The sequence below is a fragment of the Aythya marila genome (assembly GCF_965140915.1).
Source record: "Aythya marila genome assembly, chromosome: 10".
NCBI classification, from domain to species: Eukaryota; Metazoa; Chordata; class Aves; order Anseriformes; family Anatidae; genus Aythya; species Aythya marila.
Window position 1 is genome coordinate 19471568 of NC_139051.1, and position 17162 is coordinate 19488729.

At 38.8% G+C, this 17162-nt stretch overlaps 1 protein-coding gene across 8 annotated transcripts in view; it reads right to left on the reverse strand.

Moving 5' to 3' along the window:
• WNK2 (WNK lysine deficient protein kinase 2) overlaps positions 1-17162 on the reverse strand; it is a 116729-nt gene that overhangs the window by 15179 nt on the left and 84388 nt on the right. For 4 of the 8 annotated variants that reach the window (XM_082767877.1, XM_082767876.1, XM_082767878.1 and 1 more), the window contains 8 exons: positions 15987-16059; positions 14234-14289; positions 13465-14156; positions 12020-12234; positions 9762-9977; positions 8735-8833; positions 3469-3513; positions 1681-1934 (listed from right to left, as the gene is read on the reverse strand). In XM_082767877.1, the coding sequence (XP_082624003.1) occupies positions 1681-1934; positions 3469-3513; positions 8735-8833; positions 9762-9977; positions 12020-12234; positions 13465-14156; positions 14234-14289; positions 15987-16059 (1650 nt within the window). The remainder of the gene's footprint in view (positions 1-1680; positions 1935-3468; positions 3514-8734; positions 8834-9761; positions 9978-12019; positions 12235-13464; positions 14157-14233; positions 14290-15986; positions 16060-17162) is intronic. The other 4 variants (XM_082767874.1, XM_082767875.1, XM_082767879.1 and 1 more) reach the window with 4 other exon arrangements.

Sequence of the window (17162 nt, forward strand, 5' to 3'; positions counted from 1 at the left end):
TCCTTGGAACAACAGGCATATTCTAGAAAAGCACAAGCCTTCTAAAATCAGTGTGTCAAGACAAGGATGTTCCTGTTCTCTCTCAGAGACATTCTGCCTTTTCCACAGGCTTGAAACAGCACATAGCAGAAGGCAAAATTAACCCTAAATTGATGTTAACAGCCCATTTAGATAAGAAAAATAACCACTCTCTTTTCCAGAGTGGAAATTAGGCGAAACACCCCCACCAAATACTTCAATCTATCATACTAGTCTCAGGGAAAAGAAATCAAGGTGCTAAAAAGCACACTGAAAAGAGTAAGAAGAGACTAAAGGGATCAAAATCCTGTGCCCTCATCATCACTTTCTAAAACACCTCCAGAAGCCTTTAATTTATGTTTACTAACACTCTCTTTGACCTGTTTTGTGAGTACTAATAGGGTCTTAAGTTTCTGTTGCTACTACACCGAACACTTTTATACTGTTCAAACTATCACTACATAGCAGTGTTATTTTCTCTCCATTTTTTGTTCATTTATGGTCACTAGGAATTGATGTAAAACTACTTAATAAGCTTACAGAAATGTTTTAATCCTGTGAAGTGAGTGATCTACCAACTCAGAAACCAGCAGGTAGCAAGGCAGACACATCAGCAAGTCCCTGCTTCAGCAAGTTTCACCTCCTGAACAGTTATACAGCTGCCCTGCTGCATACAAATGCCTTTTCCCTTCTACATGCTGAATAGGCAATGGATTTCTGCTCAGGTCTGGTTATCTTGTTTTTCAGTTATTATAATCAGGTATTGTATTCAAGCAGTCCCTCACTAGTTTTGTTTTCGCTGTTTCTTTGCCTTTAAAATTATTTTCCTCTACTTTGGCTCAATTTCCACTCTTTCAAAAAATAAATCCAGCAAAAGTGATTAGTCAACAAACCACCCATCTGTGAGGAGGAGGAAGGGCTCTGGAAAACCGGACCAGGGTGGGAGAGGATTGTAAATTGGGATTCATTCGCTTTTGTGCCTGCCTCTGTATCATCACAGAGTCATAAAAACAAGAGCTAAACACAGACACAAACGCATGTCACAACGTTGTTTTCCTGCTACTGAAAATGAGAGGGGATGAATGGGGGCACTTCTAATTCCCATTTGATTGTAGTTTACTTTCACAGAATTTCTGTTTTCATGAGGCAGAGCATCTTAGAGATGCACAAGTTTAGCACTGCACAGGGCAGCACAACAAGCAAGGGTAAGAACAAAATCTGTCTGTCCCGTATCTCAGCATGGCATCCACACCGCTTCTGCTAAAACAAAAGCTCGCTGCCACCAAGCCGCTACCCCAGCCACCATTCTGCCTAAGGAAGATTCATGTCAAATACCAAGAAAACGAAAATCTTAGCAATAGTAAAAACTTAACTCAAAGAACATGTGGTTAATGGTACGAGTATTGCTGTATATTTCTGTTAATGAGTAGTTTGCAATTAAAAAATATATATTTATATACATATTGCAGCCCATATATCTTCCAATATTATTCCAAAAGGCAAATTTTTAAAAATCTATTTTAGTACTTAATGAAAAGAGTTGGACATTTATACGAAGCATCTATTTGATGTAATTTAGTTTATGTCCTCCTCCAAATCTGAGTTCTGCAAAGGCTTTCAGACACATAGCAAAAGGTATTTTCTTCAAGGAGTGCCACTTACTCCACATGTCTCATTCTGCGTTTGCATGGGATTAGCCTTTGGCTCCATGTCCTGCCTTTTTTGGTTCTGCTTCAGTTGGTTTAAAGAAGGTTTTGCCTGTGCAGCTCCAACAGTTTTGCTTGTCCACTGGTCAACCAGCTTGTGCAGATCGTCTGTGAAGGTTCCCTTCTTGTTGTTACTGTTGTTGGCCTGAACCTGCAGAGTTGATTGCGGGAGGGGCTCAGGACACGTTACAAGACTGTTTGTGGAGGATCCTGGAAAATCACACACAAAGAAAGTTGACAATGGCATCTCTGTCTCACCACTTTGCTGCTCAAACAGTTTCTCACATACTGCGATTAATCAAATGGTGGCATTTCTGACTTAGCCTTCCCCCTCCTTTCTACAGAACACCTTTGCTTAAAGAAATGGTCCAGGTCCAATGCATTCATATTTGCAATTATATTACCTTACCTGAGCCACTAGCTGTAGTGCACAAAACTTCTCTCTAGCTGAAATTAATGACCAAGAGAGAAGAAACAACTCATTCCCAGTAACACTGACCTCCTAAGGCTTGCAAAGTGTCTTCATGGAAGACTACCACAAGAGTGGCACGTTACTTGCTAAAGCTGTGTGCATTTTAAAAAAGAATTTACCATCTATTTTACTTGCATAAGTTTACTGTCCTCCTGGAAAAACTCAATTACCGTACAGGTTATGAGTACAGCTAGCTATTCTGCCTCAGAGGCTCTGGGATCCCATAGCCTCTATGCGCTAGGACCAGTTTTGGTGCCATCTTCACGTTTTGGAAAAAAACATCAGGACCATGAGTGCACAGAAGGAAGAGGAGAGAGGAGGACTTAAGTGGGTGTTTGAGTTTCTGACACAAAGATACAGATACAGAACTTCTGGGATAGGTAAGAGCAGACAGGAAGAATATTGACAGAGATTTAATTTTATAGGCTCACATTTTTTTTTTCTATTTTTTATAGAAATAACATCCTATTTATCTGTTGGTAACTACAAGTCTGACACAGCAAGATCAGCAGTGAACAGCAACCAAAGGTGCCTGAATTTGACCTGAACAGAAACTATAAAGTAACTTTCTGCAAACAGTTTTGATGCATCTATGTATTTTAAATAAAGACCATCTCTCCAAGCAAAAAGTTCAGAGAACTTTTAGTAAAATTATTACATAAGCAAACACAAACGTTCAGTCTTTTTTTTTTTTTCTTTCTGTTAATCAGTTACCAGCCAATGAAACTGAGTAAACTAACTACTCTTACGGTTATACAAAACGTTAATAACCTTTAAATGATCATGCATTCAACCTGCAACATAACATCTAAATCAACACCGCTCATTTCCTTTTCCTTTTTTTTGGGGGGGAAAGGGACCAGTGAGAAAATAAGTATCTTGACCAAAAAGCTCTTCAATTAGTGTTTAATATTTCATGCATCTCAACAGGAACAAGACAGTTTTAAGCTATAAATTCCTCCAGCAGAAAACTGCAGTCATATAAAGATGTGTATTTAAGAAAAACATAAACACATAATCCAGTTTTCTGGCTGCATGCGTGCACAGTCTCACACACAAAGAATACCACAACTGTCTTGCAGCATGCGTGGTTCCCCAAACATCACAGCACATGCATTATCATGAAAGTATCACGATTTATACAGTCTAATTTCATACCAGTATAAGTGCATCAGCTCTATTCATTAAACAAGTAGCTTTTAGTAAAAAACAAAACCAAAAATAATCCCATGCCATGAAGGAAATACTGAGAAACAAAAATGGGATAGTTACTACTACTGTGATCTTTGCCTAGACATAGTCGTTTCAAGGTGGACCCTACAAGGTAAAACAATACAAGACATACAGAATTAGGTAAGACTAAACACAACAAATTTGACGGACAAGCTTCTGTACTTTTAAGCAATCAGAAAGTAGTTATTATGCAAGAAAGGACAGACAAAGTCAGCAGTTCAGGTGAGTAAAGAAAGTCTAAATAACTGGACAGCTCAAACCTTTATTAATGTGCAGCCATTCAGAAGCTTTGAAAGGTACAATAGCATGCCAAAAGCAAGGTCCCATGACTTAAAGATGCATTTTTGTTTGTTTGTTTCAAATTGCCTTGGCTTCCTACTAGGAGATTTGGATTCCTATTTTATGCAGGAAATGATGTCAATTCAGTTTGTGATAGGAGGCCAAAAATGCTTTCAGGAACAAGTAAAGCTAGTCTGGCTGCAAAGAGAAACTGTAAAACAACCCTAAAAGTCCTGTTTTACAAGTCCAAAAAGATACATTGTTCTGCAGGTCTGAGGCCAATTTTCTCAAATATTTATTAGTATGATTTGTGTCTAAATGTGAGATTCTGAACTTCAATTAAAGCAACTGTGAATGAGTTTCCCCTATGTCTTGTCCAAGTGCAGAAAAATAATCCAGCAGAGTTCTCATTTAACGAAACTAGGCGTTTTTTTGTTATCTTGTTAGATCCTTCATCATTATTTTACATAATCTGTTGGACAGTTATCTACAGTGCCAGAAGTGTACAGAGAACCCTATTTGACAGTCAGATCTCGCCAGACATGAGCACCATTTCTATTTGAGTGCCAAATTTCCTGAAAGGTATTTTGGACTTGATAAGAAGAATATCGTCATGGTATGGTAGGAGATGAAGATCTGGTATGGGGCATGGTAAGTTTATTGTGAAGAAGCACTTGAACACATGAACAAAATCAGAAGGCTGGGCAAAAGGCAAGATACAGAATGTGTGTGCTTTTCCTGCATGGTGAACTGGTGCCATCAGTTTATGTTACTGTGCCAGAAATGCAGCTTTAAACTCAGAGATTGCAGGTCCAGGTTGACAGAGGCTCTGAATGAGTCTTCAAAGGAGAAAGGAGAGACATCACTCAGAGACTAGAAAAGAGAAAATAAAGAAAAGGGGGAGGAAAAAAAAGGGAGAAGAAATGCTTGTGTTCTGATATGGGTGGCATGAGGAGGAACAAAAGGATTGTTTTGAAATATTTTCTTGTTATTTGCTATAGTTTAATGAAGTTGAATGAAGTTTCTATTCCAGGGAAATCAGAAGGACATGACTACAGTAATGTCTTATGCAAGCATGACCAAACGTTTAGTTTCTCAGCTCAAAGCCTAGAGGAAAAGTACAAGTCACATTCACAACTGAACATTGTGTTGCATTCTTTATTTGTTGGTAATTTTTTTTCTTTTTGCTCAGATGTACTTTACCTTACCTATCTCTTAAAGTTAGCTAGCAACTGCCATTATAAAACATCAGTGGTAGTGATACTGGAATGCTATTTTCTTAATTATCCTGCAGCATTTTGCAGGCAGCAATGGGTAGTGTTTGGCACAATATGTATGTAAATGAAAAGCAACTGCCTGCAAAAAATACAAGCAGGCAGCTGACTACAGTACGTGCTCAAAAGCATGTAAAAACGTTTAATCACCAGACCCTCTACTTCCTGAACACCAAGTCACAAGCTAATGTGCACCTTGGATGCCAAACCCAGGGCCCCGAATCACGTGGGGAAGTAACAGAACAACGATACTAGACATATGCACAAAATATCCACATGAAGGGAGCCTACTTTAAGAATTAAGAAAAGTGCTATGAAAGGGTCAATCACCAAAAAGTGCTGTTTCTTCCAAGCTGTATCACTCCAGCTCATTGCTTGGGAGATGAGAAACATTATCTAAATAGTGCTATTGCCTGAAACAGGGACTGATGATCACCACCTAAGATTCATTTAAAATTCAAATCCAATTAAAAACGCACTTGGTAAAATTAATTCACCAGATTAATTGTATTACTTCTACAATAAGGGTGTTTAATAGCTGAAAAGCAAAGGAGATGAATCTTAATTAAGGTTTAATCTCAGACTGTAAAAGTTAAGCAAAGTGTTTTACCTCCAGTTCCAGAGATAATATCTGAAAAATTAAGTAGCTATTGTATCTTACAGGACAGAAAAAAAAGGCACTGTCCCATACTTGTACTGTAACAGCTGCCAAAAAACTTGAAAGCTAAAATAAAATTGAAATGGCAATAAATTGTTAGACCATTTCCATAATCACATATTCATGTACAATATATTAATGACTATAGACCTGACAAAAATAGCTTTACATGAGATTACAAATCTAAGTGAAATGGATCTCTTGAAAATCCTACTCACAATCAGCGCAAACTCCTCCCTAAGATGCCCTTGGAATTTAACCCGTGAAAGAAGCTAAGGCTTAAATGATGCTGGAGACCATCAAAAATATTTTATTCCATGAGGAATATACAATGAAAAGTCAATCCTGGAGAAAGGAGACAGACACCAAAAGCAGCCCTGGGAGAACACTGTGAAAGTGTTCAAGTTTGATGGGCTCTGTAACTAGGGAAAAATTTTGGGTAAAACTGTCTTTAAAACATCCGAACATTTATTTTTAGAAACTTGCTGCTGCTTTCTCTACTAATACAATATGTGCCGCACTTTGAAACACCCAGGCTCCCTAAAGCACTGTTATTCCTCCATCAAATGTATAGATTCTGAGCATTTCTGAAAACCCAGCACAACTTCTGCCAGCAGCTCTCAAATAAACTAAAAAAATCCCAAGGAAACCTTGACTTGTGGAAAGGACCCAGGCACCTGAATTACCAAGACACGAAGAACTACCTGTGTTTGCAGGTTGTAACCCCAGTTCCACGTGCTCACCGTGTCTCAAACGCTCACTCTCTTTGCTCGAGCCTGCAGCAGAGATGCCAACACACCACGCTTCTGGCGCCTGCTCCAAACGCTCGGGTCTCCTTCAAGCTGGGTCAAACTACATCCCTTCCAGAGGGTAAGGGGCATGAGCTTGCGGCATTCCCACTGTCATCACCATCATTTGGTACTATTTTTTCTGAGGCCCGTGGTCACGGCTGCCCTGGACACCACTAGATGGAACCACTAGACACACGTCTGTTCAGGTTTTAGCTATGGCTGCAGCAGCCGAGCCCTGGGCCAGGTGGGATGCACAGAGCCCCGTCTTCCTCACAGGTCCCTTCCCACGCACACAACAGGTCAGGTGGGCTCACCAGGAAAACAGGCTGAAACAACCTTCCACCCCATCAAAAGCTACCAGGAATTCAGCTGTGGAGAGCTGTCTAGCAACTGAAGTGACTGGCAGTATTTCAAGCTTGGGATGGATGTGTCAGGGTGAAGCGCCTAAAAGCAGGTCTGTGTTCTCATATGACTCAGAAATGGGGGAGCGCCAATCTCTGAACACTTTGCCCAAAAGAGACGGAGAAGCAAGCATATGGGCTGAGAACAGAAACCAATTAGTTGTGCTGCTGAATTATTTAAGTATTGGGAAACTTTGTGATTTGAAGAATTTACATATTCCCTCGGTTTCATTCACAATATCCATGCACCCAAACATCTTTAATATGCTGTTTGTTAATTGCCATCTCCCAGTCTTTTTGCATCCTCCCGAATAGTAATTTTGTGAAAGATTAATGAAACCACTTCTGAGAATTATATGTGCAGAAGAAGAAACTATTATGTCTATTATAATACCAAATGGAACAACTCGTGAAATGAGAATTTCCCTCAGGTTCTCAGAGAAATCCCTGAATGCAAAATTGTTTCAAAACTTGTTAAAAACTTGCATGAAAATAAATGCAGTATGCTAAGCAGTAAACATCAGTTTTCAAGAACCTGAACAATTGAATTTTATGGGCCTCAAACAAAAAATCTAGATTATTTTTAAAAATATTGTTTATTCATAAAATTAGGAGGAGTGTTTTTGAGTGGTCTTGTGCCTTTGATGTATACCGCTTGGATAATAATGAGCAACACAGAACTCCAGTAGGAGATCTGCTGCCAATGCAAACAAACAGCCAGTTAACCAAACGTTTTCTCCAGAAAGTTATTATCCTTCCTAGCGTTATATGTAAGTGGCCTATAGTACCTGGTCAGCCCAACATATCTTTATTGTACAAGCAAAATCTGTTTGCCTAAAAGGCAGCATATACTGTTAGGTAAAAAGGTTTGTATTTTTGAATTAGAAAGCTTGATATCATTTGGTTAAATTGCCAATTACTTTAGACGTCATACAAATAAGGTATAAATAGTAGGTGCACAATTATCTGAATTCAGAAGTTCTGGATCCTAGCAATCCGTTTCGAAGTATCATATAAAAATCTGATACTGCTTTTTATTTGTTTCTGCTTTGATGAACTGCTAATTGACTTCATCTCTGAGGTCACATAAGGTCATAAGAAAATAAACTGAGTGAAGTGCTTCAGCCAGATCAGTTTACACAAAAATGTTTGATGGTACTCTACCTTGGAGTAACCAGATCTTCCCGCTACTTATGAGTACATAAAAAATTGCTCACTTACACTACTTAAAGTGAATGCATGGGGAAAAGCCCACCTAGAAAAGACGTTTTGGAAGAACTAGCTGGAGCACTATCGTCTCAGCATTTCCACATGCAAAGAGCGGGGGGAAAAAATTAAAGAAAATAGAGTGGATATAAACAGTACTGTATATTGTGTTAATACAGCCCTTGTATGGAAGTTATACCCTTCAGTGACCTTCTAGTATTGTATCAGCTTGCTACATGCATGTCTTCATAGTCCAAACATGTGTGAAAGAGACCATTCGTCTACAGAAGGATGGATTTCTTTTTGTTGTCGCTGGAACCGGGACAGCAGACATGTATATTTGCCACATTGCAAATAAAAAATTACTTCAACATAAATCACATAAAGTACAAAAGCTTTGATAAGTCCAGGGTAAAATTTACCATAAGGCTATATAATAAATGATGAGATCTTCCACACATGCTTTTGGTGCCCAGGCATGAGCCAAAAGCAGTGCAAAAAAAGCTTTCATATGAAAAATTAATATAAATAAGGTGTGTTCATGATGATTACTTAAAAGAAAGATAAAAAGAAAGAAAAGATGGTTCAGAAAAAGGGGCATCCTGCCAAACATATTAGAGATATAAAACATGAAATTGGAAAAAGGGGGTAAAAGAAAGATGGACTGTGATAAAATACAAAAGAACAAATACAAACAGATGGACAAAGACACAGGTCCACTGAGGAATCTGGTACGAGGTTTGCTACTAGATTTATAGGTCACTCTCTCAGACGTTTGGTGGAAAACCGTCCAGCCTGCAAATGAATATAAAGGGAAGAAAACAAAGACACTTATAAAGTACAAGTAGCTGTGATCAGATGTCCTATACCATCAGTCAAATCAGCTTTGTTAGTTAAACATCCACATCTCCATTTTAACTTTGCCAAAGAGGATTAAGTTAATTGACCATACACAAAGGATGCAATAACAGCAGAAGAGAACAGATAGATATTTTGTAGATTAGTTTGGCAGGATGTGCAATGAGAGGAAGGTATCTTAATCATCATTATAACTTCCAATATGCATGGCAACAAGATCAGTCAAAGCCTACAGAGGTGTGCACTACACAGAAGTATCAGAAGTCAGGACTGGGGAAACACAGCCAAATCTACCACCCTACAGTCACTTAGCTGGGACTCCAAAAGCATGCACAAAGTTAACCCCTTAGATAATGGAAGCATAACTTGATTCTTTTTTTTCTTTTCTTTTCTTTTTTTTTTTCCCCCACATCCAAGATGGATTGGTACTTTATAATGATGAAATCTGGGTCTACCAGTATCAAGGGGCTAGAAAAAGCCCAAAATGAACAAACGGAAACAATCTTCATCTTTTTTTTTTTTTTCCCTTCCCTTTCTTTTTTCTCAGAAATCCATAAGGCAGACTCCAGAAAAGGTGTCAGTATAAAGCCACTGCTGGCAAAAGTAAAAGGCAGTTACTTTCTAAAAAACTAGTGTGCCTTCCTGAGCATTGATTCTTAATACTTTGTAAGATACTTTATTTTTGTTCTTCTGACAATACTGTAGTGTCATTTTAAAAGGTAAGCCAGTAATTTGGATTGCCAAAGGTTCGTGTTCTTATATCTCTAAAAGTGAAATCCACTCCTAAAAGTTCAAGCATAAGGGAAGCAAATTAATTTTAGCATGTGCTGGAAGATATGCTGAACAGCTGGTATGAAAAAATCACCTTGGCCAGAGCTTGCATTCACATCGCCTCCTTCGGGGCCTAACCCGGAGCAGATGTCAGAAGACAAAGAGGCTTTGACAGAGCATGGCTGCTGTGTCTGAACAGACTTCCCAAATGTGGCTGATGCAGAAGAAGTTACTGCCGTTGTTTCTGGAGATCCAGATTGAGCTTTAGTTGTTTCTTTGTGGGGTGAGTCTTTAGAGTCTGAAAGATTACCTGAAAGAACAAACAAACAATATACAAGCAATGGCAAATGCTAGGAAACTACTGAAGAAAAAAACAAACAGTGTCTTAAAATAATTGTTAATTTGCTACCAAGAAGAATAGTAGTCTACAATTCGGAAGTACTGTATTAAGTGTAGACTTTATAGATTATTCTGTGGCACAGAATAACCTCACATGCTATTACTGATCCAGATTCTCCAAGAAGCTCGTGGAGTAAGTTTGATTTTTACAGCGTTTCTTTTTCACATTTTAGAAAGACTGGAGTCAGGAACTCAAAGAGCACTGTTTAAACAAAGTGAGAGTTGCAGAAGTGCCTGACTAGGAGGATGGAGTCACAAAATAACCGAGCAGAGTAAGTAGGTTTGCACTCAAACATGAAAGGTGAAAGCAAATAAATGGAGAGAAATACAAAAGTTGCTGAAAATACCTGAATTTTTTATTTATGGCTATCTACAGATACACGTGTGATGAAATATAATCTGCATCTATATATCCACCTATATAGATATCTCAGGCAAAGAGACTTTAACACCTGAGTAACTTTGTAATCATTCGTGACATGGATTTATCAGCAAAAGCAACTAACAGTGGCAATTAGTGTATGTCATTAACTAATTGCATTAGAGACCACCTGTCCTTGATCCCTGAGAAAGGCCAAAAAATGAGGAATGTAACTAGTCAAGGATGAGAAAACTCAGACGATGAATGCAGGTTCTCAAAGATAACGTGAACTTTACACAATGCCTCAAAAAAGTGAAAAAGTAACACTGAAGAAATGCATGAAGGAAGCATGCACTGAAGAAGCACCCAGACTGAGCAGACTGCAGTTCTCTAACTTAAAGTGACAATGAAAAGGATGGAGAGGAAGACATTGTAATGTGGAAACAGGCTTAAATTCTTTGACCTAAGGTAACGCACTGATACGAGCCAAGATCCATTAGTGGAGGCATAGATATGGGCTTTGTGTGTAGACAGAGAAAGGCTACAGACAACCCAAGAACAAATGGGAAAATGGATGGACAAACGATCACAGACGTTCACAGCATCTCACCACAAGGAAAGGAAGTAAAACCTATGCAAGTTAACCAAGCAGCAGCTAAGAAACTTATAAAAGGCTGAACGTTGCTTCAGTTCCTGTGCAGAAATACCGAGATTCAAGATGGATCACAGAATTTCTTGCCTCTGAATATCTTTGCTATTCCTGTCTTAGTTGAAATTCTAAATTAAAAGCAAAAACCTCTAAAAAAAAGGCTGTTAAGACTGATGCAATGAAATTCTATAATACATTGACTTTGAAAACAAGACCTACCAGATTCAAAATACAGGGCTAATACTGGAAGTGCTGCTACTCTTCTACATAACAGCATGAACCAAGTTGAAGGAAAATATTTTTATTCTATTCTACATCCTGCTGAAGAAATAGACACGGGGAGTATCAATATTTCCCACATGAATGTTATCTTCATACTTTCCAAAGACATAATGACTCAAGGCTGTCAAACTGTTTGAGAGTATTTGAAAAATCTCAGGTTCTTCAAATGGTCAAAGCATCCATCACAGCTTTTATAACTGTTTTTTTTGCCTCGCATCCTTGGGGAAGCAAATGCAATCCAATCTTATTTATATGGCACGTCATAAGAAAAAATAAACAACATGATACAGCACACAATCAATAGGGAGTAACAGTTCCTAAGAAGTGAATACAAACATCAATAAATTGTATTTGGAGAAAAGATGAGAAAATGTAACCAGGCCGTATTCCAAATTAAAGTGGGATATTGTTTCACTGCCAAACATTGTCAATGATGCAAAGAAGGTACAGCTCAGTGCTAGGCAGCTGTAATAAGATGTTCTCAAAGGAAGTCCACTTCAAAAACAGTTCACAGTATGCAAACTTGAGTCATTGTATTAAAGAAAAAAGAAAGAAAAAAGATTCAAACATTTAGGATGTTTTCTGCAGTCTGTGCAATTACACAGCAGAACCACAACAGCAACAAACAACAGGGAAATGGAAAGTAACCTAGTGTACCTACTTGTGCTTGATGTTCCACTCCTGAGCTGTTGAACCAGAGGGTTTAATAGTTTTCCACCTTTCAATTTATTTTTGCTGGTTCTTCGGCGACGGCTGCTTGGTGGGGCAGAGTGAAGGAACCCCATGTTGGGAGGAAGGGGTTTCCCCAACCTAATGTACAGCGCCTCTATCTCATTCTTTTGCTGAGTCTGAAGTTCAGCAATTTCTTTCATATGCCTAAACATAAACAATAAAGATTAAAAACTGTTAGCAATGTATTTGATAGAGCACCACATCTTGACGGCACAGTTAGTTACAAGATGAAACAAAACAGTCCTCAGTTATAAAGACAATCCACTGCCTAGCCAACAGTACATATGAAGTTAGAACTATCTACCTAGCACATGTGGTGGCTGACTTCTCATATGTTCATTTATGAGACAGAATCCTAGACAGCTAAAAAGATGTTCAACATGCTAAGTAAAAACAATCAATTTCAACATGTGATCTAACACAAACTCAACACTATTCCAGAACTTCTATTTTCAAACCAGTGGCTTCAACAAAGTTACCTCTTGAGGAAAATATGTCAGTTTGAAATAGTTCAATGTGAAGAAAAACAAAAGTGTTTCCCATAAAATGGGAGCACATAAATCATTACCTTATTAATGCAGATTTAATGATGCCATAAAGTGAGTTTAAGGTTTTTGTACCACTGTAGTTCTGTTTAAAACAAGAACCATGTTCAGTAAAACTATTGTATCTTAAGCTAAATATTTTGGTTATGCTACCAGATAATGCTAGTTTAGCCATCACATGCCAGGAAAGAAAGATCCAAATTTTAAAAAGCTGGTTCTGGGGACTGGCAGCACAACAAACTCTGTACAGGCTCAGCCAGCCTACCCCTGAGATTGGATAGATTACTACTCTATGTAGTAATCTATCCAATTACAAGAGCTACTTGCATTACAAGAGCTACTGTAAAATTGAGTTCAGGAATAGTGATGGGTCTGTGGATCTGCTAGTCCAAACTACCCTCTCAGAGAATGATATGAAGATAACTCCATTTCAGCTGTCTATGCAGACATCCAGATTACTTTTATGCAGCCTTAACTGGCATCCACATTGGAACCTAACACTACACACAAACATGTTACAAATTCTATTGCTTGCTACCAAAACAATGCAGCTTTTCAGTAGGGAACACTGGACATCATGGCAGAAATTCTTTGCTGCTTTGAAAAAGTTACTATTGAATTATTCTACTTCTAAATGGAATTGACAAATAAATTGATGTAAAATGATGCAGTATGACATTCAGGGGAAAGTCCCAGTGACGCCTAATGTGCTCAGGACCAGTTTACTCATTACAGCTATGCAAAACACACATTTGCTTAGCATATGCAGAGATGCTGCCCAGGTATCTTAACACAATCTACCCTAGCACCGTTTGCAAACCCGACATACTTTTCTCTCAGGTTCTGTAATTCTTTCTTCATATCTGCATCTTCAAATTCTGAGTCATTGTCACTGCTCATGTATGACGACTGCGAGTGGAAAGATGTTATGTTGATGGTAGGAATTTTTGTTCCTTGCCCATTAGGTGAATCGAGGCCTTGTGAGCTAGCTTTTCCAGACCTTTGCAGAAAAGCAGCTGCTTTTTTAATTAAGTCGGTGGCCGCACTACTGCTCGGTGGGGATAGTTGAGCAGCAGCAGAAGCAGCAGCCTGCCGATGGAAAGGCTCATCGGCAGAATCACTCGAACCCTGGTCACAAAGGACATCAACAGAAGAGGCTGTCTGCACCCGTCGGACAGCTGTCTTCAGGTCAGGGCTGGAAGGTAGCTCATCCAGATAGACGTCTGGGGGTGCAGAGAACCTTAAGCAATGCGGCGCTGCTAAAGTTAATTCATCTTGCGTGCTGATTACTGAAAACCTGCCAATAGTTTTGGCTGGTGTACCACTATCATGAGTTTCAGCCTGTTTTCCATAGGAACTGGAGTCTAGAGAGTCATCCCTTTGAAGGTTATTTATCACCCCATCTGCTGTAGATATCTGCATTACATTATCTGTGTGTGTAGATGAAGTTGTAGTCTTTGCGTTCTCGTTCCTTTTAGAAGTTTCCATCTGTTTAGCTATGCTTGGTGATGTAGGTGCAACCTGGAGAAAATAACGGAGATTAATTTTGAAAGTAACTGCAACAACCAAACATAAAACTGTCCATAGTTTCTGCTTACTTGAAGGAGGCCTTTTGCTGGAGCCACAGGAGTTGGAACGATGCTTGCAGCTGATCCTGTTTTATTAGTTGGGAAAAGAAATAAAAAAATCAACGTTTAGAATGCCTTAGTATAGAAAAAGCCTACATGCTTATGATCATAAACTGAAGTCTAATGGTGTAGCACTGAAGAACAATGTAAATATCAATTCCTTGTAATGCAGGATCTAGGATTTTTATTTGTTAAACGCAGTAGACAATAATGATAACAATATAAAATATCTGCAGGTAAATACTCTCTTCAGTCTATTCATTCGGGGAATTCAAATGATAATAGGAGTATGGAATTTCATTAGCCAATTGGATAATTTTAGAGAGAAACAGAAGAATGAAAGCTACATTGGGCCTGCGCTGCACTACTGAGGTATTCTTAATGTCTTGAAAAAATAACTGCTGTCAGATATTCATGCACACAAAATGCTGCAGTTGACCACAAATAGCCCATTACTTCACACCTTTCATTTGACAGATACCTACACAAACAATTTAAAGTGCCTGAAAAGAAGCTAAACACCACATTGCTGAAAGTGCAAATTACAAGCTCAAAAGATGACCATATGGACCACAGAAGCACGTAAGAAGCAAAGTATTATTTGCAATAATCAAGACAGCATTATTTCCCAATGTGGACACTGCTTTTGAAATCAAAGCAATACATGCAAGCCTTTCAGAAAGCTGCTTTCTTATGGCACATTGCACCGAGTGAACATACGGCAGAAATCTGTCACTTCATATTCCTGAAATGGTGAAATACATTCTTGCTTTATGGTATCTAGGATACATTAATTTTACTACACAGCGCTGCATTTCACTTGTGTATGCTCTTCTCTGGCTTCAGTCTGCCAAATTAATGTAAGCAACCAAGAGTCTTCCTCTCACACTGACTTAGGTGGTGGTGGACTGCAGTGATCCATGAGTGTTTTTGGCATTTGACACTATTTAATGCCCCTTATTTTTTCTAGAAGAACTGCACTACTGTGGAGTTTGGGAGAGGCAGTGCGTTAGCTCCAGCTCTGCTGGGTCAGCCAGAGATGTAGCAGGCAGTTGCAGGTGCATCAGTGAGGAGTGATCTCTGTCATCACACCAACCTGGGACCCAGCTTTGCAATGACAATCTGAAAAAAGAAATTACAACCCCTTCCCGACCCATGGCAGCAGCAGTTTCCGGTTCCTCAACACTTAAAACTTCCTGTAACTTACAAGACAGGTAAATAGAGCATTACAACTGCCCGGTTTCTTACTGTGGGGCTCCTACCGTGTTATTATGGAAGTTGCCATTATATCTACAAGTACCTAAAGAAAGGAACTCTTTTCCTAGTTCTCTGTGGGACTCTCTTAAAAACTTAACAAGCATCCTCCTCCCAGAGATGCTACCCTCAACCACATTATTTTTGTGAATGCCTTTCTATGTAGCCCCAGAAATCCAAGAGATGTTCTGATAGATGTTTTAATGGCACCAGAAATTTACTGTTGGGAACGTAGCCTTCCACATAAACACCTACACCACGGGCATATATTATCTACTTATTTCTAGAAGGCTTAGCAGAAGTGAGATATTTAATATTTGTTATTTTGTTATATTACTGAAGGATCAGAAATGCACAGGGCTGGGCACAGCTCTGCAGTTAATCAGAAGAGCTGGCAGCAAGGGGACACAGCAGAAGAGGACCAGGCACCAGATCCATCACTGCAGTTCATTGCTGAGAGGAGCATTACCTTTTCTGCTTGCTGACCCACCTCTTGCTTCTGCAGAATCAGCACCAACACCAGGGACCTCAGACTTTTCAGACTTTTAGTAAAAAGAAAAAAAAAAGAAAAAAGAAAAGAATTTCAGTCTCAGGCACTAAGCAGGAAGCCAATACATTCACATTCTCTCCCTCTCTCTCTCTCCCCCCCCAAACCCTTCTCTATATTCACACTACTGTGGAGTATGACACTACTTTATACTCTTTGTGGAGTGGCCTCCTAGCTTTTCTTTCAACTCCTCCATTTTTTTCTCCCTTGGAAGAAAAAAAGAGGTGGCAGTGTCACAGAGGGGACTGCAACCTAAGTTACTAAAAGCAGGCACTGAATTATATATATGAATTTTGTTTTTGTTCTGTTTTGCTTCTCCAGCCAAACTGTACACTCTTCATCTTTTTTTTTTTTTTTTTCTTTCAGAAGTCTCTCTTCAGAAATTCTATGCCTCTCTTTTCTTATTTGCACAGATTTTAAAAGGACAAGTTCAAATTACTGGAAACACACAACATCTTTCATAGAGAATTTTAACTGCTGTAGGTGGTCATTTATAATTAAAAACAACATTATAACTGGAGACTCAAGTGCAGCCATCTTTTTGGTAAGATACAGCATCTTTCAAAAAGCTTAGACCGTTCATCCAGCTGACTCTACATGGAACAGACTCATCCTTGGTAGTGGTGATGTAATTATCTCCAAAAGTACTTCTTTTCAAATAAGGCATACATTGATCTTCTACCAGAAAGTGCTGCAAATCTTTTGAATATCATCAACTCAACATTTTATTTGAGAGAGTGCAACGCATGTCCACTACTAAGATACTGAGTGAATAATTACCCAAGACTGCCTACTCCAGTAAACAAAATTAAAACCAAAACAAAAACCACAACAAATCAACCCCCCTCAAAAAGCTCACTTTTCCTTGGATGCCCCCCAGTGAAGTCTTGCTCTGCTAAGTTCAGAGGAAGAGAAAAATCATTCCTGGAAGCAGAGCAGTCTCCTACCTACCATGTCTTGCATCAGCTGCAGCACTTGAACAAAACAAAGGGTCCTGAAGTGTTTATTTTATTCAGACTGACTTAGAAGGCATGTATTATAATCACTGCCATTAATTAATACTTAAAAGCTTCCTATAGCAGTATAAATATTTCACAT